This window comes from Sylvia atricapilla, chromosome 11 (assembly GCF_009819655.1).
Source record: "Sylvia atricapilla isolate bSylAtr1 chromosome 11, bSylAtr1.pri, whole genome shotgun sequence".
Lineage (NCBI taxonomy): Eukaryota > Metazoa > Chordata > Aves > Passeriformes > Sylviidae > Sylvia > Sylvia atricapilla.
This window is the reverse complement of record NC_089150.1, coordinates 15540828-15563914: the sequence shown is the minus strand read 5'-3', so window position 1 is coordinate 15563914 and position 23087 is coordinate 15540828. Positions and strand designations below refer to the sequence as shown.

General features: G+C 44.3%; 1 protein-coding gene across 2 annotated transcripts in view; it reads right to left on the bottom strand.

Moving 5' to 3' along the window:
* The window catches only part of STAB1 (stabilin 1), a 54630-nt gene that overhangs the window by 18548 nt on the left and 12995 nt on the right, over positions 1-23087 (bottom strand). For both annotated transcript variants that reach the window (XM_066326825.1, XM_066326826.1), the window contains exons 8-38: positions 22632-22748; positions 21692-21888; positions 21364-21497; positions 19556-19683; positions 19272-19363; positions 18206-18328; positions 16682-16828; positions 16040-16102; positions 15317-15430; positions 14860-14913; positions 13980-14060; positions 13538-13696; positions 12606-12668; positions 11205-11306; positions 10231-10317; positions 9805-9916; positions 9128-9311; positions 8845-8938; positions 7786-7944; positions 6849-6944; positions 6392-6487; positions 5751-5798; positions 4766-4896; positions 4292-4403; positions 4002-4079; positions 3528-3629; positions 2951-3058; positions 2347-2478; positions 2022-2150; positions 1251-1307; positions 315-410 (exon numbers count right to left, since the gene is read on the bottom strand). In XM_066326825.1, the coding sequence (XP_066182922.1) occupies positions 315-410; positions 1251-1307; positions 2022-2150; positions 2347-2478; positions 2951-3058; positions 3528-3629; positions 4002-4079; positions 4292-4403; positions 4766-4896; positions 5751-5798; positions 6392-6487; positions 6849-6944; positions 7786-7944; positions 8845-8938; positions 9128-9311; positions 9805-9916; positions 10231-10317; positions 11205-11306; positions 12606-12668; positions 13538-13696; positions 13980-14060; positions 14860-14913; positions 15317-15430; positions 16040-16102; positions 16682-16828; positions 18206-18328; positions 19272-19363; positions 19556-19683; positions 21364-21497; positions 21692-21888; positions 22632-22748 (3395 nt within the window). The remainder of the gene's footprint in view (positions 1-314; positions 411-1250; positions 1308-2021; positions 2151-2346; positions 2479-2950; positions 3059-3527; positions 3630-4001; positions 4080-4291; positions 4404-4765; positions 4897-5750; positions 5799-6391; positions 6488-6848; positions 6945-7785; positions 7945-8844; positions 8939-9127; positions 9312-9804; positions 9917-10230; positions 10318-11204; positions 11307-12605; positions 12669-13537; positions 13697-13979; positions 14061-14859; positions 14914-15316; positions 15431-16039; positions 16103-16681; positions 16829-18205; positions 18329-19271; positions 19364-19555; positions 19684-21363; positions 21498-21691; positions 21889-22631; positions 22749-23087) is intronic.

Sequence of the window (23087 nt, the reverse complement as noted above, 5' to 3'; positions counted from 1 at the left end):
TCATGCCTCATTTCCTTAGGAAACCAGATTGCAAACATTCAACTCCTTCTCTTCCTCTGCAGGACAAAACCCAGAGCAACAATACCAAAGCAGCAGATCCCAATCCATCACTGCCCAGACATTTCTGCAGATTTTTTGTTGTTCCAGTGCCCTCCACCTCCAGGATGGAGACTGATTCCCAGACAACCCCAGTCTCAGCTATGCAAAGGCACAAACACTGCCAGGACTTCAGCACAGCCTGCACTTCCACGGCTGTGCTCCTGACACCCATCTGGCTTTTGCCAAAATGAATTGGAGGCAAATGTTTTGCTCACCAGAGAAACTTTTGCACAGGTGAAATGGCAGCCCAGTATTCTTGTACCCGCAGAGCGCAATTCACAGTGAGCGAGATTCCTTCTTCCAGGGGCTTCCTGAGGACATCATCAACACAGATACAGACAGGAGATATCACAATATTTGACAAACAATGTACATTTTGGTATATGGCAGTGCTCTTGCTTTGTATCAAGAATTTGTATCAAGAATACATTTGTATCAAGAATGCTCTTGCTTTGACAAGAATAGCCCCAAAAATCTGAACTATTCAGAGATGAGACAATGAGGCATCTATGGATGTGTGATATCACCACACAGAATCTATTTTTTACCTGCCCAATCCATGGTACATGTTAGTCTGAATGCTGAGGGAAAAAGAATTGGGAACCTTTGGGCATAGGGCAAAGCAGCAAGGCCTAAGAAGCCAGATATAGCTGCTAGGCAATTCACAGCCAGCATGGAAATGAAATGCTTAGTTGTTTTCCTCTCTGGAAATGTTTGTCACTCACTCACAAACAAGCTGCAGGCACAACCAGCCCATCTGTGTGAACAAATCAATGGTCTAGGCAGGGAAATTGCTACAGGCACCCCTAAATTTTCTTTTCTTGATGATAATGCCAAAAGACTCAACCATAAAATAATAATAATAAAAGGACGTTTCTTCCATGTTAAGTGGGAAAACTAAAGAGCTCCTGAAATTCAGGCAAAGCCTGGTGCCAGCTCTGGGTGGAGTTTCATGATTCATGTCCACGTTTTTCCTGTGTTACCCTCACTTGGTTTCTGCTTCTCCTTGCAAACCTTGGCAATGGATGAGCCACAGAGGACTCAAAGGCAGGTTTTTTCAGGTATCAAGATGAAACCTATAGAGCAATTAAAGGACTTCACAGCATTATCTGCAACCTCCCTGTGAGCTGTCACATGAATCCAAGACTCACCACAAGAACTGATCCAGAAGGACACTTGATCCCCTTCTCACACTTGCCGCACCTTGACTAGGGCACAGAGAACAGGAGAAGTCACAGGTGTGCCCTGTACCCACATCACACCAAGACACTAATCTTCAATTACAAATGCTGCTCTACAGGCTGCTGGCTGGGACAAAGATGTTTTTTTATCTCTGTGGCTCAAAACACCGAGAGAAGAGATCATATGCCACACCTTTCCTGAGTCTCAGGGATTTTTGTAGCCCTGGGGTCCCTTCACATAAGGCTGTAAATACAATTTTCCTGATCTGTAGCAGGCAGACTTACTTCAGTCTGACAGTGCAATCTCCAGGTTTAGTGGCTCATTTGCCACGAGCCACAAGGTACATGCAAGCGGGACTTTTGGCCATGACTCCCAGGAAAAACAGGGAGCATTTTCTAAGGGAGCTTGTGGTCATGGCGTGCAAAAACTCGGCTGGACTTTCCTTCCACAGCTGAGTGTCTGGGAGTCCCAGCACTACCCAGCCCCATGGCTGGCACTGTGAGGGAGGCTCAGCAAGGGAACTGAACAGAATCTGCACAAAAGCTGTGTTTAGATGTACAGAATCTCGAGGGAGGAAATGCCAAATCTCCACAATGCCCCATTCCATGAGGCTCCTCTGGGCTTAGACCATGTCTTGTCCATGAGGACAGCCAAGGTGGGTTGTCTGTTAGTCATCAGTTTGGCTCAGCAGGTGGAGGAGCCCTGTGAAATGGTGTCAGCTCCTTGGCCATCACCATTACCTTCAGTATGGTGGTGGTATTGGCAGTGCAGCGATTCTTCTGGACCTGGAGCACCTGGGACACCCCGATCAGGATGCCGTTCTTCGTCTCAAAGGATTGTCCATCCAAAGGAATATTATTGACAAACTTCTGCAAAAGCAGTTCATAACAGCTGAGACAATAACCTTCAACTCCTTTTGCATGGATTGCTTGGCTGCTCCAAGACAGCCCCAGCAGTAAAGTTGTGAGGATGTACAAAAGAGAAATGGGAGTATTGAGTCAGCAGCCTTAGGAAGTGACAGGTAAAGCCAGAGCCACAGATGGCAGAACAGTCTGCCTCCCTTACCTGGGTGCTGTTTTGGTAAAACATCAGCCAGTAGGAGAGCCCTAACATGCTGCTCTTATGAACTCCACTTCTCAAGTCTGCAGGCAAGAGCTTCTCTCCCAGTACAATGTGGTACTGCACTGTTTCATTGTCCTAAATCCACAAAAATACAAATGTTTGGAGTCTTTTGACTTCCTAGACTACAATTCAGTCAGAGGTATGGCACCTGTAATGGCTAATTAAGCCCACAGACCCCTAGTAACTCTCCATCACAGATAACTGATCACACTTGATGACTCTGATACTTGATGAACCTATTTCATGTTTTCTGGAACCTTTCAGAAGTCTGAAAATTGCCACAGACATCCAGGAAGTGGAACATGTTGTGCCATCCATCCACATACTAATTTACTTTGCACTTGGGGTCCAAATATTCTTGCCATATCCCTGCAACACCCCTGGAAATCCTCTCATTTCTCTGCCACATTTCTTCCAGCTTTTAATATCAGATATTCATCTCATTTGCATGCTGAAATCCCCTGAGCTTGTTGACTATTTGGCAGTGTACAATGCCCCTGCACCCACCACAACACAAATTCAAACTGCAAGCCAGCAGTGAGCTTACCAGCTGGGTCACATTGGCAGCACGGCAGTACTCCTCAATGGAATTATTTCCAGGAACAAAAATTGTGTATTGTTCAGAGGACTCAACTTTCCCAATGAGCTGGTACTCCTAAAAAATGTCCAAACAGTAACATTAGCAATTACCTTTGTACCCACTAAAACCCAAACCACATGTGAGATCAATTACAAAGGCAAGAGGAAATGCTTGGAAATGGGATGTACAACTTCTACTCAGCCGTAACACATCTGGTCACTTGCTCCTTGTCCTGGTTGACATAAGAGCAGCTCCCAGCTATGAATATCCTTCCCTTTCTTCTGGTTTTCTCTGTCTTGTATAGGCATCAGAACACCTGCAGTAGACAGGTCATCTTCTACTGTAACACATGCCAGTGATCTAGACATCTAACTGTAATTATATAACTCTTTGGCTGCTCAAAAGCTTTCCTGGAAGATCCCTCATGTAGGACACACAATCTCCCTTTCTTACCCAAATTTAGGTCCCCCAGTGTAAGGTAAGGTGGGAATTTGCTCAAAAGGCTGTTCTGACAGTGAGGGCTGTGCTCAGCTCGACTGCTTACCTCTAGCAGCTCTTTGAATGTGCTGAATGAGGCTACTGTGCTGAGCTGTTCTTGCAGACCAGGGGGGCTCGATGGGATTTCTCCTGGGGATGGCAACAAAACCTGCAGAAAAAGTGGGTTCAGAGCAAGGCTGAGCAAGGGGCTGAGGGGAATCACACTGGACTCCTGCCCTGCTTGCAAGAAAGGCAATTAAAAGGCCTCATTTTACACAGCCCTGCAATAGCCTGAACTATTCTATCAGCCAAGAGAAGGGGAACTCTCTTCCTACTTGTCCTGGAGACAAATGTTTTAAACACTGAACACTGCAGCACAGGAAACATCTGTCAGGACCTTGTGATAACCTCATCTATTTTCCCTTTGTATCCCTTCCTAACCATCCAGGCATGTGATCCTCCTTGGCCCTATCACAGAGGCTGCCACAGAACCCAGCTGCTACAACTGCAGCATTTCCCAGTGCCACCTGTACTGACATACCTTACTGAGGACGTGGATGATGCCATTGCTGGCAGGGATGTCACTGACTATGACACTTGCATTCTGGATGGTCAATACCTGCACAAGAACCAGAGGGAGAAGCAAAAGGATTAGGAAAAGCCAAGCAAGTTCAAAACTAATTTGTTGTTCATTCAAGGCTGCACATGGTTAATCTTGGTATAGTTTTTAAAAGATGCCTGCATTTGAGGGCACCCAGGCTCCTCACTGGATACAGCAGCCCCTCAGCAGTTAAATTTGAGATTGGTACAGGTTATGTAAGAAACCCTTACACCACTCGTGGTGTTTATCTGCCATCTGGTCTGTGGGTTGAGAGTGGGTAATTCTGGCCCATCGTGCTTTTTGAGATTTTCAGCAGTGAAGACACCTTCAAGGAAGTGGGCTCTGAGGGGAACAAAATCAGATAAAGAAAAGATTAGGGAAGTGTTGGTAATGTAAGGGAGATAAGACCATGCCACCCAACATTCACATCTCTCATGGGAAGTAGTTTAGCACATGGAGAGAACAATGGAGAGAATTGTTCTGATGCCATCTCCCTGGGAAAATCTCTCTGCAAATACATGAAAAATAAACCTACTTCCCACGGTCTGTGGTCTGTTATGTTTTAAAAGGCTACTTAATTTTTGCCTGATAGATATTTAAATTTGCTTCTATAGATATTTCCTTATTGCACAAGAAAAAAAAAATCTCATGGCTCTTTTACTGTTGTTTGGCCCAGTAAAGTGAAGGCAGGAGGCTCCTCATACCTGACTAAAAACGGCAGCATGTAAGGGGTCAACCAGAAATCTTTGTCAGCATTGCTCAAGTTCTTGATAGCTGCCTCTGATGGCACCAGGACAGTGACATTGGCTCCTGCTGGGATGCTGAAGAGAGATTTCTGTTGTCCAAAGCACAAAAATGAACAAATAAGACACGCCACTGCCACATCTGTAGTGCCAAATACACCCAACAGCCATCCTGCTCTCACAGTCACATGAAAGGGATATAAAGGAACAATCTCCTGGGCTCTCCTGGGCACAGCAATCAATGAGTGCCACAGGTGGTTTAGCTGAAACAGCTGACACCTGATTGTCAAGGGAAAATCTGCTGCTTTAAGGTCTACCTTCCCTATTCAGTTTTCCTTCAGACACATTCAATCATATATCCACAAATCCCTTTTGAATCCCCAACATCAGCTCCTGGGGGAGTGACCAAGATAACTGCTGGCAAAAGCAATTTTGTATGCAGCAGGTCGGATGAGCTAAAGCTCCAGTTAGAGACTGTCCATCACAGTGTTTCTATAGACATGATGCAGTCTGTGGAGGGTCTCTCTTATTCCCACACTAGAGACAGGGAAGCAGCAATGAGTAAAGGAACAAATATGCAGTCTAATGTCCCAAAGGATGTTCTTCTGAAAAAAAAAGCTTTATAATGCTACCCATTCTTTCCCTTCTGTGCTGTTTTTTGATGGCCAGGAGTTACAGATGGTACAACCACGAAAATTAAGTGTAATGCAGCCCCAGCTTCCTCTTGTGAGAGAAACAAAGCCCCTAGACACACTCATGACCCTTATTCTACCACAAGCTCCACAGTTTTTCTACAGTTTTTCTGCTCTGTAATAATTTCTCCTTTGTTTTGTTTTGTTTTCTCTAAAGTAAAAGATGAATTGAATTGCTTGTCCTCTCACTCACTCATTCACAGACTTCACCTCTACAGAACTTGCCTGTGTGGGTGTACCATGGTTTCTCTTACCTTAACCCAGTCATAGAAGCCTGCAAAGTGGGAATTCCTGGCCAGCTCCTTTCAAACAGAAACAACAGAAGAGTTACCTCTGCTGAGCACAGGTTACAGCACTGGGGGACTCAGGGTGGGGGAAAGGAGCCCTTTGCAATATCAAATCTGCAACAATGACTTTGACATTCTTCTCGCTTCACAACCATTACAGGTGTATTGTGAGGAGAGATGGGCGCGTCTAAAACCAAACTTCAGCCATTAAAATATGTATTTCCAAATAAACATGCTCTTTTCAACTCATCTACAGTTCATCCATGTGTATCAGGGACAAAAGGTTGAATCTGCAATGGCCTTTGATATTTCGAATGACAGAGAATGGGCCTAAAAGCTCTGACCTGAAAAACTTTCTGAATAACAAAGGAAGGATGACTTATTGCACAGGACAGGTGCTCACTGCACAGGGGTGAAGCAGCTTAGAAATTATGGTTTCACTGGCAGTAATTAGTTCTGGCATCACTTCTGTCCCTGTGGCCTTGGAATACACTTGGGCTTCACACTGATCCTGGTAGAAGGAGTCAACTCAGGTAACAGGGAAAAGTGAAGAGAGAACCAGTTCTCTCCAGTCTCAAAAAGGCCTCAGACATTTGCTCCTCACTAACTTTTAGAATGTCCCCATAGCACGTCATGCCATCCCCAACATAGCCTTCAGAGCAAACACAGGATCTCTCTCCTCCACCAAGAGGTACACACGTAGCCTGCAAGGAAAGGAAGAAGAAATTAGAGAGCAAACACAGCTTATGTAGTGTTACACCTATCTCAGGATTGAATTCTGGCCTTCCAGGGGCTGGGCTAGAGTAGCACCCACAAACACCTTCCACCTGCTGCCTTTATCGTGGCCCTGAGTGTTACCCTCACACAGCTAGGCCCAGGTGATGGCTTCAGTCGTGTGAACCCACAAAAATCAGAGGATCCATCTTGGGAGAACATCAGTGCAGGCCAGACAACATAACATAAACCTTTGCCATTCTCTCAATGCCATGGCTGCTGCAAAACCTGTCAGAGAGCAGGTGAGCCTCCCCTGCCATCCAGGCTGAGGACAGCTCTGTAACTACTCACCAGGTCGTGGCAGCCACCATTGTCCATGAGGCATGGGTTGATGGCGTCACAGCTGTGGCCATCGCCAGCATAACCCCTCTTGCAGACACACTTGCTCTGCAAGAAAGAGATGTTTTAGTTTTATAGACTTCCCAGAGCATCCGCATGTACTATCCAAAAAATGTCTAAGGCAGCAAAACTTATCCTTAAATTATTTTCCTAAGTTTTCTTCCTGGTCCCTCAAGACCTGGAAATGTGGAGTTGTTTCCTTAGCAGAGCATCATACTCTATCACAGTACACAAGCACATTGATCACTTGCATTGCTTGGCTGTTGGGGCCACTTGAAAATGATGGTTTCCTCCTTTATTTCCAGGTTTTTAGGGAATGACACAGACTTTGTGAACGGCAGAAAGAGGAGTTCATTTCAAAGCTTCCTGCTTTCAAGATATCCAGGAGAGCATATGCACATCTCACTTCACTAAAATCTGCCACAGCTTTTGTGCCTTTGTTTCAGCACACTGTGCAATGCTCCCCATATTCAGTGGGGAGAAGCAGCACCCTGAGAATTCTCCCCTCATGGCACCTTCCTCCCACCTCAACACGTGTTGCTCTTGGCCCAGCTGCCTCCACAGACTGTCTGAACAGCTGCACGTGCTCTTCAGTGCTGTGGTCTGAGGACAGGGGCATGCAGCAACTGGTGCCTTAGGTCAAATTGTATGACACAGTGTACTCCTGTCCCTTTGCTGCACAAGACCCAGAGTTGAGCAGCAGTCCTGAACACACCAGTGCACCTCACATACAAGAGCACTGTGGTGCTGCAGCTGGTTGATTCTGGCAGTGGTCAAAGCAAGCTTGGCTGCTGGCCAGCCCAATTTCTACCTCTAGCAATCCAAGGCCAACTCAGAGCAGCTGAGGGAGTGACAATTCCACCTCCAGGCTGCTTATCTGGGCTCATACCTGTCCAGGCCCAATGTAGACGCAGTCGGCGTTGAGGTGGCAGTTCCCTCTGCTCTCCAGCACACAGTTGTCGATGGGCACACAGGCCTTGCCATCCCCAGTCCAGCCCACATTGCACTGGCAGCTGGCAGTGCCAGGGCCTGTGCTGGTGCACAGGGCCTTCAGGAGAAGGGAGAGAGAAGGAATTACACCCAGCAGAAGGGAGAGAGTGCAGTGAAAATACAGCAACAAATCTCCTTCCTCACACTGTGGAGAATTTCTGACTGACCAACTCTGATTCCAGCACTGGGGATGGAGGGTGGAAGCATCTTCTCCAGAAAAGTCATAGAAAACTTCATAATAAAGTGATTCTGGAGACATTTTGTGTTTTAAGAGAGGTAGACACTTATGTCTAAGGTGGCTCAGAACACACAGGACATTCATTATCATCATGTAAAGCTCTTCCATTACACAATAAGTATTCCCTGAAGAGGAGGACCACATCACCTGTCCGGATGTCTGGGATGGAATCAATGATAGATGGCAGACCTCTCTTAGGAAAAGACCTACTTTGTACCCAGTGCCATCCTATTTTCTTGTATATAGCCTGATGTCTTCTTCTGACTGCAGGGTCTAATTTATGATGAGATCTAACTCTTTGGCAGTAATTTACAATATGAAGCACCACAGTTTTTAACCATGGATAAAAATGTAGTGTTGATGGTTACTGAGAATATGAGTTGGATCTCACAGTTAAGCTACAGAGAAAGTAACATGTTAGAAGAGCTGGAGGGGAATATCATTGCAAACCAAAAATTATCTATACAGCTAATCTGTCTGTATGGCTTATAAAATATCTGTTATGAACCAGCCAAACTGTCCTTGGCGTCACATTTTGGCACCAACCCAAATGATTGACATCTTTACAATGATTTTGCCAAGACACTTGTTATTATTGCACCTCATCTGACAGACAGGAAAAATTAGCACAAAAAATCTGTAACAGTCCCAAGAGTCCTGGATCCCTGCCCTGACTGAGAGGATCTGTCTCTCCATGCTTCACAGTCTGACCACACTTACATTCTGTGAACAGCCTCCCCGTTCTGGCTGAATGCACAGGTCAATGGGCTGGCAGGAAAACCCGTCCCCTTCGTATCCATCCTTGCAGATGCACCTTAAAAGTATACACAAAAGGGATGCAGGTAGAGCATTGCCTTAAGCAAGCAAGATTTATTACTAGTAAGTTGGCTCAGTTACTCAAACAATCTCGTGCACCTAGTACACAGACACACACACAGAGCCACAGGTGTGAGGCCATGTGCCTGTACAATGGCAATGTGCCCTGAACATGCCAGAGACTGACCTTGCTGTGTCATTGAGGCTGCAGACAGCGTGTTGGTGACAGTACTGGGACAGCTCACTCAGGCCACAGTTGTTGGATGTCTTGTCACAGAATTTCCCAGTATAGCCTTCCTTACAGGACCAGGACTGGCACACTCCCCCACTGCCAGGCCTGTTGTCACAGACACCGTGGACACAGCCACAATCTGTCAAGGACATGCAGTAAGATCAGTAAGTACAAAACGTCCAGAATCCACCACAGTTGTAGATTCCCAACTTTCCTTCACAATCTCTTCTGTCACCAAATAATCATTCCATCTGGGTTTATTTTTGACAGAGGGATGTCTGCTGAGAGACATCCCTCACAAATCAAGCCTGGCCAGGGAACATATCCTGTGACTGCCTGGCTCCAAGTTTTCTATAGGCTGTAAGAACAGACTCAAATTTAGGCTATCAAGCTTAAGGTCATTGTCAACCATCTTTTGTTTCCTAACAGGAGACATCTAAATTAGGTTGATGTTTCCAAAACACCATATTAAACATGTTTTCTCCACTGTCATTTGAAGAGACATATATGTTAGCATTTTTGCCACTTCCTTCATGATGCTGGTCTTGCCAGAAAGAAGTCCAATATACATGAATTTGCACCATTATCCTTGTTTCAAATTTTCCCTCAATCTCTTCATCAGAGTTACCAACCTTCATCACAATTCTCGCCGTGCTTGTTTGGGTTTGCACAGATGTGGCAAGCTGTGCCTTTGAAACCTTCAAAGCAGTGACAGTTGCCATTCCCTTGAATGCCATCACTGCACTGAAAGGAAAAGAACAAAAAAACCAAAGTGATTGAAACTCAGAGAAATGCCAAGGCATTGATATCCATCAGAGGCACTTTGATACTCGTAGGAACAAACAAGACTTTGAAGAGTGGTAGAAGTAATACAAGATCCCACACAGCCAGAGCTGTGCCCAGCAGCCATGACCTAATTCACACTAAATATGTGCCATTCTCTCTGGATCTTCTGCTCCCTGGAGCACAAACTCTGAATTTTACTTATCTCAAACTGCACTCTCCAACCACACTGATATACCTACTCATTGTAATGCAGGAGGTTCCTCCACACTTACATTTCCCCGGCCATAGCATGGACTAGAAAATCCCCCTGGGCATGGCATGCAGTCTGGACCAAAGAACCCTTTGCAGCATCCAGGTTTCTGGGGAAAAAAAAATAAAATAAAAAATTGGTAAGGTTTGACACGACTTAACAAGAATTTGCTTGGGTACTCCTGTGCTCACAATTCTCAAATTCTGCTCCTTGTCCCCGCCATGGAAAGAAACAGAATATTGTATTTAGCATCTGTGTTTCTTAGGAGCTCCTGTGCTTAAATTATTTTTCAACAATGACTCTCTTCCTGCTTACAACCAATACTTCTCAGAACAAACCATTATTTTCTGCCTGTTCTGACCTCAACATACAGGATGCATACTTTTTATGAACTTTAAATTCTTTAATGGCACTGGTCCACTCACTCTTACTTTATCCTTGCCCAGGACTCTCTTCCCATGGAGGGATGCAGTAGTCCTGGACTGCAGGCCTTATCATGACTGACCAAAGGAAGAACAATCATAATACAATCAGCAATATTTAATGAAACACTCACAAATCATTCCATAGAGTTGGCATTGTGAGAGCTGCAGACAAACACGAGGTCCATAAATTCACTTATGAACCGTCTGACATAAACAGGATGCAATCACTTCACAGCTTACAGCACTTTCCCTGTGCTCAGCTTCCTTTGGGAGAAATGCTAAGGCTGGGACACTCCAATTAACACTGCACCATCATGGCTTCCAACAGGGATGCTTTATTTTATTTATTTATTGCACTCCGGTTTAACTAAGCTGCCTTCTAACACTTGCAGTGGGCTGGTACACTGTGTTCTCCTGGACAAAGGTAGCTTGTTTATGTGACGGTCCTGGGGACAGCTTTCCTTTTGCTCCCATCCAGCCCTCTCAACTCAGAGTCAGAGCTCTCCTTGGTGAATGAGGAAAAGCAGAGCTGAGCTCCTTTCAGAGGAATGTATTCCTCCAGGACACTCACCGTGATGGTTTGATTGCAGTACCTGGCACACCCCTTCTTCAGGACATTCAGGCCCTGTGGATCATGGATGTAAACACATTCCTTTGGGGAGAGTGTTGGTTCCTGCACAAAAAAAACCAAGCCATTAGCACTGTCACCTTCCCCTTTGCCCTTTTTGCTGCAGAGAGCAACTGTGGCTATCTCTGAGCTGGGGAAGTTGATTGAGGAGCCAAGGTGAACAGCACACAGTTGTGGCAGACCTAGGAGGAACCAAGGCACACAGTGGCCTCCTCTTGCTCCCAAGAGTCCCCAAGCCTGAGCCAAGGTGCTGCCCTTTAGGTCTAATAACAGTACCTGTGATAAGGGAGAGAGCAAGCACAGGGGGAGGAAGGGAGGGAGAGGAGACAAGGGGGAGACAAGGGTGGCAGGGAAGAGAAACAGAGGGTAAGAAGGAGGGGAGGAAAGAGATAGGAGAGGAGTGAGAGGGAGAGTGGGGCATAGAAAGAGTAAGGAGAGAATGAGAGTGAGGGAGGGAAGGAAAAAGACAAAGGTGAGGTGAAGAGAGGAAGACATAGGATAAAGAGTTGCAAATAACATTGGAACAATGCTCAGCGACCTGTCATGGAGTTGGGCACAGGTAGAACTCGGCCCCAGGTGATTCTGACTTTGCCAGCCTCAATCAGAGAGGAAAATGAGCAACTGGTGATTTTGCAGATCTCTACTTCAGACATCCATGCTGAGACAGCATTAGCAAGTTGTCCCAAACGTCAGACCTCTCAGAGGACACCCAAGGGTTTAAGGGTGGTGAGCACCCCTCTGGCTTTCACAAACAACATGTTGGGTCTGGCCTTCACATTGCAATTTCCTGGAACTTGCTGTTCTGCTAACCTCAGCATGGGATAACAAATAGCAGCACTCTTCCTTCCTCCACCTTCAGCTAGCTCTGCTCGTCTCTGAATCAACAGGGAGCACAGGCCAGGAACAAACTCTTTCTCACTCTCTTCAGAGCAGAAAGGTTATTGTGATTCTCTGGCTGTGATATAAGCAGAAGCAGTGGATGGTACTTGTGGAATTAGGTTTGCTGCTGAGACTCTGGAGGAGCTGGCAAACCCTGCATTTGAACAGCAAAGCTCTGCCTGAGGCAGAGCAGAAGTGCTAAAACTGCAAGTCTACAATTTCTTTTAGACCAGGATTTCTCACTGTGCTCCACATCGATTCAGCAAGCAGACTCCAGAATAAGACTTCACAGAGCAGTTAGTGTGCAACAGTCTGGGATCACAAAGCTTGGGTTCATACCCCCTAGCAAGCCTCTCTACTGGCTGCCTTTCCTGCTCTCTCTTTATTTGAAAGTGGTTTGAGTTAGAAACATCGGCGTGTCTGTCATAATGCAAAGAAACTACAGAAATAACTACAAATATTTACCATTTCCTTGCTGCCAGGTGGGCAAATGCTGTTGTTGAGGGCCTCACAATCCACACAAGAGCCCTGTTAAGAAAAGAAGAAGCAAAAATGTAATCTTCCCAAAAGAACTTCCCTGTGCCAAGAATGCTACAGAGCTACTGTTCCCAGTACATATATCTAAAACCTCACAGCATATATCTGAAATATTTAACTGCTTCCACACTCTGAAATGTGCTAAGTTCATCACCCAAATAAAATTTCTCATGTGTCTCAAGGACCTGCCTGGAGCTGGGGTCTGTCTGCACTCTGAGTTTCTCTGCCACTAGACATCCTGCTAGGCTAGAAAGCACTTTGGGCATCCAAGCAGCAAGACTTGCTGAATCAGCAAGTTATATGGACACTCTGGCCCCTTGGGATTCACTGTGTCTCTCCAAACCTCATTCAGAGCCTCATTTTCTTTCCTCTGTAACCGACCAATGATCAAACTGGGGAGCAAGCACCTCAGATAAGGTGTATGAAACAGTTCATGTGGGAATACTGCACAGCATTTGTAGGTCCTGCTACTGAATGCCTGCTTCCTGTCCAGGCTACAGGACACCAGTGCTGACAGAGGTGGGAACAAAGCCTGTCAACGGAGTTAGCAACTCTAGTGGGAAGAAGAACATATAAAGGAAAAGGTAAATGTACTTTGAAATCAAAGGTGGGATGGGTGCACAGAAAGAAAAACAACCTACAGGGAACATTTGCTGACTAGCAGGAAAGCAGTGCCAAGCGCAAACAGAAGAAACACTGACAAGGCTGCCAAAGTTCACACTAGGGTTCACACAACACTCAGACAGACCACATTTTCCAAATGCAGTTTACACAGCCTGCTTTTGGTCCTCCAGGTGAGTGTGGGATGCATAGCAAGTGCCAGTTGTGCTTGAGCATGAGAATGGGAGAAGCTGACTTACCATCACAATCTTATGTTGCTCTTCATTGCATCTGTGAGGCAAAATGGGAACTATTGAAGGAGGGATGAAGATGCCATCCAAAGTATGAATTATACCATTTGAAGCCACAATGTCTCGCATTTTTAAGGGGATCCCTGATTCATCCATCAGAATTCTTCCCTGATGCAGAAACACAATTTTAGCCCATTAGACAGGATCAACCACATAAAGCCGATGTGGAAACAGATGGTTCACAACATCAAGGCAACCACACAAAAGTGGTCAAGCCTCTTAATGAAGTCAGAGATTGGATAAGGAGCAAACTAATTAAACTCATTTAAGTCTAGCTTTTTTAAGCAGAGGAGGAAGCAGAGATTGGCTGAAATCACATCGTCCAGAACCACATGCAGACCTTCTCCTACCACAGAAGGGTTTGCCCTGAAGGGTTCTGATTCACACTTACATCTGCACTAACGTTGATGGTAAGTATCTGGTTAGCCATTGTAACAATGTGTGGCATCATTATCAGTTTCTCTACAGTCACCTGAAATAAAACACAAGGTGGTGGTACCATGAAAAAGCAGGGTGATTTCAATGCAGCCTACAGAATCCTTCCATGATTCCTGCCACTTGAAAAACTTCTCACCAGGACTTAACATTTACATTTCATGAAATACCACAGAAACAAACAATGGGTCAGAGGGTAATCCAGGACTTTGTGTGAACTGTTTGCAGAACCACAAACACAGCAGTGCTGGTGGCAGCTGCCTTGCTTTTCATTCCTTGTTTAGGTAACTGTCCAGCACAGCTGAAATCAAGTGTCTCTAACAGAGTCTGTTACTAATACAGCTGCAAGTAGGGTCAGACTAATAATGTTTTTTTCTAGGACATAGTCAATAAACAATGAAAGTTCAGCCAGAAACAAAATAGAGAACATATTTTGACTGAAAAAAATAAGACAGAAAAAAGATGTAAACTGCAGCTTCTGTACTCAGAAACTTAATGATTTGAATAGACAATTCTGAGAACCAGGACAAGTGTGAGTTTTGTGTCCTGCAGCAAATTCTGCTGGACAGTATTTTCATTGTAAAGGCCATCCAACTAGGGAGCACCAACACTCCAGAAAACTCAGAGTTTCTTGATGGAGAGCACAGCTGTCCCTTTTGGCAACTCCTTTCATGGCAAACATTTTGCCTCATAAGATCCTGAGTCGCATCTCTGCTTCTCCAGGGGAAATCCAGGAAGCAGCAACTGAAATCATCAACACTGTGACCTCTATGCCACACAAGAGTTGCTAATGTGTTGGTCTGAAGGAGGTCTGGGGTTAAAGCTGCCTGCCTTACCGCTGCTGAAGTATAGATGTGATGTTTTACCAGTTCCTGAAGCTTATTTATGCCCTAAGGAAAGAAGAGAGCATGAGAATTAGATACGCCTTCAATGCTCAGCAGTAGCAGGAGGCAACTACATTTTCTTCTGATCAGTGATTGACAATGCCAATGCCCATAGCAGTGAATTCACTTGGTGAATAAGTTCCTTCATTTTCCCCTGCCCAAAGCTGGGGTGAGGAATGAAAGCCAAAAACCAGATTTAAGCAATCTGGCTGACCATATTTCTCACTGAGAGTTCCCACTCCCAGCACCCACTTCTCTCCTAGAGCCTTACAGAAACAAAGACATGGTTTAGGCACCCCCAGGAAGAATAACTTGCAGCAGTGACCAGATCCATTACACAAAGTCATTCCAGCACAGCCTAGTGCAACTCAGCCAGCTCAGGATGTCTTACGGTAGTATGGGCTCCTACCTCTGTGAAAAGATAAATGAGCCTTCCATCTCTCAGCTTATCCACACCATCATTGCTGGGCACAAAGACAGTGAAGGGGCCTGGTCCATCCAGTATTGCAGGCAGGCCACAGTTCTGCAAAAACAACAGAAGATTTCATCACGGATCTAACATGGGTCACTGAGGGGGTTCCACCAGGAACTGAGAGGAAATGTTAAACAGCTCACTAAAGGCAGAGCTGTTGTAAAGCAAAATGTGCAAGAGGCAACTGGACACCGGGGGTAGGTGTGTGATATAACAGAAGTGTAAGTGCCACAAAACCACAGCTGGGACAATGAAGGCACTGGTGGGAATACAGCAAATATGAACAAGGGAGCCCTGGGCTAATGCTCCCTGCATGCTTTAAACACACAGAGACTAAACTGTGGTCAACAACATGCTTTGGAGAACAACTCTCCAGGGACAAAGGGGAATGGGACATGGGGAGGAAGATGGGAAAGCAGCCTGTACCCTTGCTGCTTGTGCCAGATCCCCTAAAGATGTGAAAACTCCATTCTTTTCCATTGCATTTGCTTAGGTAAAGTAGGAAAATAAAAAGAAAAAATGACACAGAATAAAACATCCAGAAAGAAAGCCAAAGCACTGAGATGTATTTAAATGCTATTCAAAATTCTCCCCAAATCAGCAGCAGGTTTTGTACAGCAGCAATATCCCAGCCTCCTGGGCAGACACAAACTTGCTTACCTCCAGTATAGTTTCAAATCTACTGAAGATCTCCATCGAAGCAAGGATCTCACCAATGGTTTTCTGCAAGAAGATACAAAGAGGAAAAACATGGCTGGGGCTGAAGCCAGATCTGAGGACGTACTTGAATGCCCAGCTTTGCATGTAAGGATCTGCAGAAAATCATCATCCTCAAAGAGATGGGCATATTCTAATGATTATTTGTTCTCACTTAAAATACAGAGAACTTTTCGATTATAATTTCAAAATCCACTATAGACAGATTAAAGAAAATCTTCTTTTGAATATTATGTGAAAAATACTTTTCAATACTTGTCCTGTAACATACATATTTTGTAAGATACAGCTGAAGAAGAGCTCATTTGCTGTCATTTTATTAATGAAAGTAGAAGTCTCTTTTCATCCAAGCACTGTAAAAGCACAATTGTGAGACTTTTATCTGGCTTATGCAGTACTATTAGCTACTTTTAAAGGTATTTTAATAATACCTAATAGGCCTTATCAGGGCTGAAAACTAAATAAGTAGCTTTTTCCGTTTAAAAAAAACCTCACTGATTTGGAAGATTAATGATGAAAATTGCTTTTTATAAAGTGTTTATTCTGCTGTCCCATAAAAGAGAATAAATATAAATGCCTCTGTACCTGTGGGTTTCTGAGGTTGTCAGTGCTGGTTTTTTTCCTGAGGCTGTTGACAACATGTATGATGCCATTGGCTGCTGGGAGATTTGATTGCAAGATGTTGTACAGTTCCCCTGGCAGGTCTTGATACCGGAAAGATTTGATGTATGTCTAAACAATAATAATAATAATAATAATAATTTATTTCCTTGTGGTACATCTGTGTTACCATGATACAGGTATAAATCAGTTCTTATGGGTCAGCAAGAGGAAGGCACAGCCAGAGTTAAGGGGTGTAAGACAAGCACCCCATCCTTCTTGAGTTTGGGTGATATTTTGATCCTTAGTGGTGTTTTTAAGCCTTAATTCAGAAAAAAAGAGACATCATCTGGGACACCCTGCTCCAGAATTGAGCGTGAGCAATGCTTGATCACAGCTCTGGATTACTAAAGGATGCCCTAGCCACCACACAGCTGATTTGGAGGCAATCCTGGACATACAGCCTTGACTGCAGCTTTTATTGACTCACTGTACCCACAAGGAGTCATCACAACAAAGCCAGAGGAGTCAGGGTCACTGAATTACAATTTATGTACAATTATGGTCCTTCCACTTTGCATGGATCCCTGCACTGAAGCCTGGTGCGTGAGGGTGTCCCAGGGTTAACCTACAAACTAATATCCAAGTCTTTTCATTTTACCATGTTCATTTTTAATTGCTCCTGCCTGCCCTAAACTTGAGTTCACTCATTTCACATCACTCAGGACTCTGAAACAAAGGAAGGCGAGTGCACACTTCCCAGATCAAAAGGCTCCTGAGTAAACCAACAGGAAAGAATTTTAAAAGGAGCATTGACACACTAAGTTCGGATTCCCCTCCTCCCAATAGTGCTTTGTCCTTTTGATGTAATATGACCTAGACCTCGAGGCCAAGGCTGGATCCTCAGAGAGGAAACACAGGGCTCTCCCCCTTGGCACCTGTGAGCTTGCATGCAGGAAAGGTGCAAAATGGAGAGAGAGAGCAGTGGATACCAGGAAATGTGAGTCAATTGGAAAAGGAAAAAAAGAGCCTTCCATATCAGAACACAACAATGAAAAGTTCTTTGCTAGGAGGACTAAGGAAAATAACATAGAAAGAGGGGGAAAGAGAAACTAGAAGAGGAAATATTCAGTGCGTGGCTGTGTCCAACCACACAAACTCCAAGGGAGCATTCAGCCTGAAGGGAGACTGTTGCCTCTTCCACATCAGCCACATGGAAATTATAGCTGCTGACGGTGTAGGGAAAAGGTCTCTGCTCCAGACCACAGTGCATATAGAGAGCATGGAAAGACCATTCACATGTCAGATTCTTGGTTGCCTGTGAGACAGCAGATGTGGTTGCTTGGGGTGTCTGGTCTTAAATCACCTTGCTTTAGATTGCACAAAGGAGCTGCTTGTTTTGATCACAGAAAAAGGTTTTCTGCTGAAGAAAGCCCACCAAGAAAACCATGCTCAAGCTCCAGCCTGTTCTATGTGAAAACAGGTCCAGGCCTTCAGGAGATTCCTTACTTGTCTAGTGAATGTCAGCTGATGTCCTGACAAGGTCCACATAGTCTTGGTTTTTATCATGTCTTCTATCATGTGCAGACCAGGAACAATGTGCATTCTGCACAACTGCTCAGCAGTGGTGTCCTTTGGGGAGGAAAGCCCACACAAAAAAAAGAAAAATGACACATTCTTTCAAAAACTTCATTTACCACAATACCACCTTTCTCCCAGCTAACACACACATAGAAATTCTTAGCATACAAGACTGAGCTTTCCTCTTCTTTTTGATTCACTGGAGTGGCACTCTAGCAAAACCCTTCTGTTCGTGTACACGTCCAAGAGGGAGACCGATTAACCTGCGAGTAACTTTAGAGAAATCCCCTGGAGAGAAACCTATTGGACTTGGACAAATTAAAAATTATCCTTGCATGCTCCACATTACAAAATTTGCTGAAGCTCCCCAAGTGCAATCTTTGCCTATGCTGGACAATGTAGGTGATCTAATCTGCTGAAATTACATTTAGTTTCCTTCTTTCTTCTCTGGGTTTACCATCGTGGGTATTTTTTAGAATAATCTTCTGTCAATACTGATTTAGGTGGAAGTGATCCTTGGGGGAACAGGTAGACTAGGTAACTTGGGGTCTCTCCTGATATATTTTCCATGGATCCTGAAGTTACTATTTTTGACCAAAGGTTGAAATTCCAATACTTTAGTGTAATACTGCCCCTTTTGAAAATCACACCCTCAGGAGATAAAAAGCCACTCAAAGTTTTAAGAACAGTCATACATAAGAGGTTTGAGCTTTGCAAGAAGAATGACCAGAAAGTATTATACTTCCTGACATTAAAAACAAAAAATGACCAAGCTCTGTCAGTATCGAAGAAAGAAATAGAGGTTTTAAAAATAATGTGAGGGATGTAACATCCTCTGTAAAACTGCAGCTTAACCAGACAATGTAAAGTATTCCCAAGAGATTATTTCTATAAACAGTGTACGCCAAAGTTCCTCTCTTGTGTCAATCAGGCTGGAGAGCTCCAGCAGTACAGAAACTTAAGACAAAAATTTGCTAAAACCAAGAACACTTACGTTGAATTCCATTCTATCAAGAATGGGAAGAAGGGATGGTACAAAGACTGTGAAGGGCCCATATTTAGTCAGCAATGTTGAGCACCCAGAAGCTGTAAAAAGAGGTTTAGGCAGCGACTGTTTAACCACAGCAATAAATATTCCTCTTGTCAACAGCACAATTCAATCTACACATTATCAGACTGGTACAAGCAACAAGTATTTATTTACAAGGAAGCAGAGGGAGTTTGGCTACCCTGTCCCCAGCTTGCTCCATTCCCCAAGCAAAATAAAAAAGCATTTACCAAACATTTTCTTGGCGACGTTTAGCTTCCTAATAAACCTTCCTCGCAAATTAAGCTGATTTATCTCACCCAAGAGATCTTTATAGCAACTTCTCCCATCTCCAATCTCCCCTTCTTTGCACACACAGCTACGAGACAAGGATGAAACATAACAAACCACTATAAATCACTTTGCAACACATTCAACAATTGCCAAGTAGAACAACATGTCAGTATCTACACTTGAAAGACCAGTCTCAGCTCTAAGATCTTGGAACCATAAAATGGTTTGGGCTGGAAGGAACCTTAAAGATCACTTAGTTCAACCCCCCCTGTCATGGGCAGTGACACCTTCCACTAGACCAGGTTGCTCAGGGCTCCACCCAACCTGGCCTTGAACTCTTCCAGGGATGCAGGTAAGAGCTGACTAACTTCTGCCTAAACTGAGTGACAGGAAAAAAGATGCACATTTCTGCCAGGCAAGCCAATTTTTATCTACTCAAAGAGAATGAAGATGCTTACTCAGATACAAACAACATAAGGATTGTCTGCTCTAGAGTTCAGGGTACAGATTGCCACAATATGATTATTGACACTTTTCTAATTAGATATTTAGTCAGTTGTAGTAATTTCAGCATCTGAAAATCTGAGGTAATACATAAACCCCACAGGCTAAGTGACAATCTATCAAACAACTCCTATGTGACCCCTTGGCTTCAGTGAGAAGCCAGCCCAAGCACATCAGGTACCTACAGTTTTGTCTGGAACTCACTGAGGGGCCCAGACAGGTTAATGACTTTTCCAGAAAAGCTTATCTACATGTGAAAATCTCTGTCCTGGTTCACACGGATTTCTAGTCATCACTCAGAGACTACCAAAGATGTTTTTTCCCGTTTGGGCTTTGTCCAAGTATCAGCTCTGCTCTTTCTGTTTCAGCCATGCAAAGACATGCACACAGGGGAGGAATTTGACATCACTCCAGCCTCAGAGGGCTCAGTGCCAGCTGCTGGGGAACAGATCTGTAAGGCAGGGACAGCACTGAACACTGTGTCCTGCACTGTGCTAGCAGATCTTCACAACGGGAAGCCACTGTGTTTCAGTCTTGGCCTGGAGCACACAGGGAGCGAGTGGATACTAACAGTTTTAGCATATTGGAGAAGGAAGGATCAAGGAGATGGGATTGCTCTTTCCCTCTTCAGTGGCTCAGAGAAGCTCTGGCTTTTCTTGAAAACACACAAAATTCTCAGCTGAAGCTTTCTCTGGTGTTTGAGAGGCCATTATGCAAAAATGATCCTCTATCCACCTATATCCTCTATCCTCTATATTTCTCATCTAAGGGGTACAAACTTGAAGATGTTTTACTCCAGAGGACTATGTGAGGTCTGGTGTTTCTTCTCTCAATTTCCGCCTTCTATGTCACTCTGAAACTCTATTTATTGCTTACAGGTCTGACTGGGAGAAGAAACAAAGTCTTATTCCTCAGAAATAAATGTGCACAAATGTTAACAAACAAGCCATCCATCTCCCTTTTAATGGTTATTAACTTCTACCACCCCTAGCTTGGGGAGCTACACCTCCAGCTCACATCACAGAAGACTCTGCCATCCCAGATTTAAAGCATTTTGTGACCCACATGCAATAATTTACAATGACTGATGTAAAACTCTACTTTGAATAGATTTGTTACAAACAGGTTATTCTCAAAGGGCAACTCTGGCCCGTAGTCCTGAGATCACCCTCAGTTTCTTCAAAATTCAGCTCATCCAAACCAAATTTCCATTCTAGCCACAGAATGAGCTTCTTTATTTGCAGTTTTCAAACTGGCTTACCTCGGAGTTCCCTGAGAGTTAATTTCACATGTAGCAGTCGCGTCGCAAAGATACTGGTGGCAGTCATTGGGAAATGCCAAACACTCAGATGAAGGAGTTCTCCTACTCATCCCAGGCTTGCAAACACAAGTTGCCTAAGGGAAGGCAACACATTGATCACAGAGCTGCATTCCCCATCTTTTACCCTGTGAGTTATCCCACAAAACAACTGTGTAGTTTTCCTTTGCAAAATCTGAGGTGAGGAGAGCAGATTTGACCAACACATCCATCAGTTCATGTGAAGAACTGCTCCCCTGGCCATTTTTCAGACCAGCTGTTATTGCCCTACCTCTCCTGGATGTCTGTAAACACAAAGTGTAGAGTTTTCTGGGCAGCCTCCATTGCTGTCAACACAAGGGTTGATGGGCTGGCAAATCTTCCCATCTCCTTGATATCCTTCTTTGCAGGTACATTCATATGTACGTGGTCCAAGAACTTTACATACAGCAAAGGGGGAACATGGAGAAGGAGCACAAGGATCCTCAGCTGCAATTAAAGAGATTAGAGGTGAGCAGAACCAAACATCTGTTTTCAAAACAGCACTTAATGCAGCACAGCACTCTGCAAGGCATGGAAAGAATGGAGCACAAGGAATTTGTACTATTAAACTTCTAACATTTCATAGGGAAATTAAATCATTCCAAACAGCAGACATTTGGGGGTCTTTATTCTGAGGAATTTGGGTGACACATTTTCCATGTTACGTAAGTCACAGAAGTGTGAGTGATAGAGGATGCTTGGATTGACTCTGAATTTGCATCGTATCTGAGGATACATGAAACTGCAGTTTGGTCAGAAAAATCTGTAAAGAGACAGAGAAAACAGCTATCTATAGCTACCAGATCACATGCATCTTATCAACTTTCTTTTGAGGAAACAAATTCAAAAACTTAAATTTGAAATCAGTGAAGAACTCCTTGGACTCCACACCTTATTATTTAAACTCATTCAGACTCACCAACATCCTGGTGTCACTATTTAGTGCATAATTATAAGTGAGTGCTGGATGGAACTTGCAACTCTAATTTACTTCTTGCTTTTATGACCAAGTGAGAGGAGAGCCAAAAGCTTAGCCTTTAATCTTACGGGCATTCCTGAAAAAATGGGTTTTAAACCTCTACGATGAAGTAGGCATTGTGTTCACAGCAATCAAACTCCTCTGCAGATACCAATGTGACAAGACTTTTTTTCTAAACAGGACCGTTTAGGGTCACAGAGAAGTTTCTCACCTTGGCAAGTGCTGCCCTGTTTTCTGTAGCCCAGCTTGCAGTCACACACAGCTGTCCCATCCCTCACCACACACTCGCTGTTGGCTTCGCACGTGACGCCTTTGCAAATGGGGAGCTCTGCAGTCACACAACACAGAGAGTTTCCCTTTGAGCATGTAGGGCACTGGTAGAAGATATAATTCACTGTCCTGGTTCACCTAGTCACCCTAGGATGTTCACTTTGCAGAATAACTGGAAATAAAGGCAAATATGGTTTCTGAGGACCCCAAACTGGCACAAAAGCCAGAGGATATGAGCCACGCAGGCAGATCTAAGTTCCTGGCTGCCTAGGTAGTCAGGTCCCCCAAGGCTGAAAGAAGGGATCTGGCTGGTGTCCAGAGAAAGAACAGAGGCATACAGAGATGGTATCCTAATACCATCTTAATAACATCTTAACCCCTGTCCCAAAGTGGGGAG